The 3,089-nt window shown below is 56.8% G+C and overlaps 1 protein-coding gene across 2 annotated transcripts in view; it reads left to right on the top strand.

The window, feature by feature from the left end:
- NECAP2 (NECAP endocytosis associated 2) overlaps positions 1 to 2,888 on the top strand; it is a 13,472-nt gene extending 10,584 nt beyond the window's left edge. Inside the window, exons 7-8 of one of the 2 annotated variants that reach the window (XM_077775841.1) lie at positions 912 to 996; positions 1,672 to 2,888. In XM_077775841.1, coding sequence (XP_077631967.1) covers positions 912 to 996; positions 1,672 to 1,720 — 134 coding nt within the window. In that variant the 3' untranslated portion in view covers positions 1,721 to 2,888. Of the gene's footprint in view, positions 1 to 908; positions 997 to 1,671 lie in introns of both variants that reach the window. The other variant, XM_077775840.1, reaches the window with a different exon arrangement.
- The last annotated feature ends 201 nt before the right edge of the window (positions 2,889 to 3,089 follow it).

The following is a 3,089-nucleotide window of genomic DNA, read 5'->3' as shown; positions in this document are numbered from 1 at the left end:
GGCCCCCCCCCCCCCCCAGGTGGCTTAGTTGGGTAAGACTCTTGAGCTCAGCTCAGGTCTTGACCCCAGGGTCACGAGTACAGTCTCTGAGTTGGGCTCCAAGCTGGGTGTGGTGGACCTAGTTAAGGAAACAAAACACGGACCAGTTCTGTGAAGTCAGCAGCGTTATTGTGTCCATTTGAGAGATAAGGGAACTGACACTTGAGGAATGTGCATGAAGTCACACAGCTGGTCCTGGCGCGTATCTTCCCCCAGGGACCCTGATGGGGCCTGGAAGATAGTGTACTTTAAAGCACTGCAAGCACTTGGCAAGCTGTAAGACTAAACACTCAAGGGCCTTGATTTCATCTGATCTCCCAGCCCAGAGCAGAGTAGACATAGCAAATTGGCGGGAAGGCAGAGGGTAGCAGGCGCAGGGCCCTTGGAAGGGACGGTTAGCGCTGGCAGAGGTGCCACAAAAGCGCAGACATGGGGGGCCCCATTGTGCCCCCTCGATGAAGAGGTACAGATACCAGCTTCTGTGGCAACGACCTTGCGTCTTTGGCAGACGTTCTCCGTTCAAGAAGCCAGGGCAGGAGGCGGTAAATTATAGACAGGATTGCCACCGCGAACAGTTGGAGACAAGGTCAGCCTCGGGTATGGGTGAGGTGTGACTCCTCACTGGCACCCTCCCCTCCACCTTGAACCTGGCCTTCCACCCCTCCAGGAGCCCTCTGGGCCTCGTGAGCTGATGGCGGGCACGTGGCAGCTCACTGGGTTTGCTGCCCCAGAGCAGGGCTCCGGGTGTCTTTCTCAGTCCTTGGAGCCATGAGACAGATTTCGGGGTCCCCGAGACCGCCAGAAACAGGGCTCTCTGACTCTTGTGTCTCCTTTTCTTTCTCCCCACCCACCGGACTTGGGGACATCAGTAGGAGGTGCCACCGTGTCCTGGCCGCAACCCAAGCCTGCCACTCCTGCCACCGCCGATGTCTGGGGAGACTTTACCAAGTCCACAGGGTGAGGAGGGACACGGTTTTGTGGCGGGACTGCGGCTGGGGCTGTTTCTTCAGAAACCTGCCATCGGCCCAGATGCTTTTGTCCTGGTGCTTGGAGCAGCGGCTCCCACTTGGGCATTTTCGGGCCAGAGGGCAGAGCGCCCGCGGGCCTGCTTTGGCGGCGCGCCTCTCTCCGGGAGGGCTTGTTCCTGCTCCCCACTGCTGGGCGACCCGGGGCTGCGCTTCGCAGCTCTCGCTGGCGTCACACCGCCTCCGCGAGTGCCTTGGCTTGTCCTTTCCAGGAGCTCCCCTTCCTCTTCCACCCTGTCCTCATGGGGCCTCTGAGGCAAGGTCGAGGGGAAGAGATGCTAACAGCCTGCTCTACTCTGTGGATATCGTATGCACAGGCTGTAGGATGGGACTCCGCACATGCTTTCTCTAGAGGACCAGACGGCAAGTGGTGTAGACTCTGCAGTCCTCACGGCCGCACGTGGTGTGTCAGTGACCGTGTGTGGCTGTGTGGCAGTAACGCTTTGCTTACGGGAACAGGCAGAGGGCTGGATTCGGTCCCTGCTCCAGAATGTTCAGGGACTGACTTCTTGGAGCTCTTTCCTGCCGAGGCAGAAGCCACGTTTTATCGACTTTGTATTTTCAAACATCTGAACTCTCCCACCCCTCCCTTGTATTACTTTTACAGGTCGAGTTCCAGCCAGACTCAGCCAGGCACAGGCTGGGTCCAGTTCTGATCCGAGCGCAGCCCTTTTTTTCCTAGTACAACTTCCCGGAAGGAGCCGCCTCACCTGGGCCGAAGGGGGGAGGACGTAGCGCTCCGCGGCCAGCCACTGTTTGGAGCATGACTCTCTCCTCCTCGCCTGACTTTCTTGCCAGTCTGGCGTGTCTGGCAGTGAACTAGCACCATGTCACCCTGTTGCCTGGGGTGCAGGTATGCGGCCTGAACACGGGAGGAGAAAAACTCCAGCGTCCCTGTCTCTCTGTTCTCTTGACGTGAAAGACTCCGAGACTGGCTTCCATCACAGTGACCCGTATTAAACACGAGCCCCCAAAGCAAAAAGGATGGGGTTGAGTGTGCTGCCTGGACTCACATCGGCCCTTCTCAGTGGTTACAGGCATCACGTGATCAGCGTCCAGGAGGGTTTTGTGCACCCCCACTGGCTGGAGCTCCGTCATGCAAGGTGCTTTCACAGGGGGGATTCCTTCCTGATTGCTGGCAGGTTTATGGGCTGCAGCCTGAACAGATAATCACGAGGGGAACCAGAAGTATTAACCAGCTTTTTAAACCTTTTTTAAATAATTGCTTTGCTAACGTGCTGATCTGCACTAACTGATCCTTGCAAAGGGGGTGGCTGCTGCAATATGCCCCGGCTGGGGCCCCTGAAAGCATTCCACGGCGTGGGCCACCGGAACCGTGCCAAGCCTTGGAGAGCAGTGTTCGTTGTGGCCAAGCGGCCTGGTGGCCGGGTGTCCTGGGCCAGGCTGGCCGTGCAGGGCTGAGTCAGGCTTGGCTGGCGGCCAGGTGGGAGAATGTTCGAGCAGGAAAGTGGGAACCGTTCTCGTGGAGGTGGGGGGGCCTGCCTTCCTGCACGCCGCTGGCTCCCCGGGTGGTTTCCGAAATGCCTGGTCTGCAGATAGCCTCTGACCTTCCTTTTCTCCTGCAGAGGCCGTGCGTGGCAGACAGGAAGGGGTTCTGTGGGAACCGGAGGTCTAGGGTTGCCTGTAGTACTGGTTTGTAAGGTGTAATTTTGTCTGAGCACACCTCTGAATTTGCTTTTATTGACATAATTTACCTCTTAGTTGAAAGATCTGTTTTTTGAAGAGTCAAGACGATGAAATGAAAACAAAGTGTTGGCCTTTTTGTGGGACCAGATTCCTAAGATAAAGAACTAAACATTTTTACTTTTGTTAGCGTATGTCAAAGATGAACAGGTTTTCGGCAGCACTGATCAGGTGTCCCGATTAAGGTCTGGTGTCAGGTTAGCCAGCGTGAGAGGATCCGGTCTTCCTGCCCTCAGGCAACCAATCACTTCTGTGCACCTAGAGGAGCACGGGCTTTGTGCCGTTCTGGGATGTTCTGGGCTCCTGCCTTGTAATGTGGGA

This window comes from Crocuta crocuta, unplaced genomic scaffold (genome assembly GCF_008692635.1).
Source record: "Crocuta crocuta isolate KB4526 unplaced genomic scaffold, BGI_CrCroc_1.0 scaffold127, whole genome shotgun sequence".
Classification (NCBI taxonomy): Eukaryota; Metazoa; Chordata; class Mammalia; order Carnivora; family Hyaenidae; genus Crocuta; species Crocuta crocuta.
Note: the sequence above shows the minus strand (reverse complement) of the source record. Positions and strands in the feature narration are given on the sequence as shown.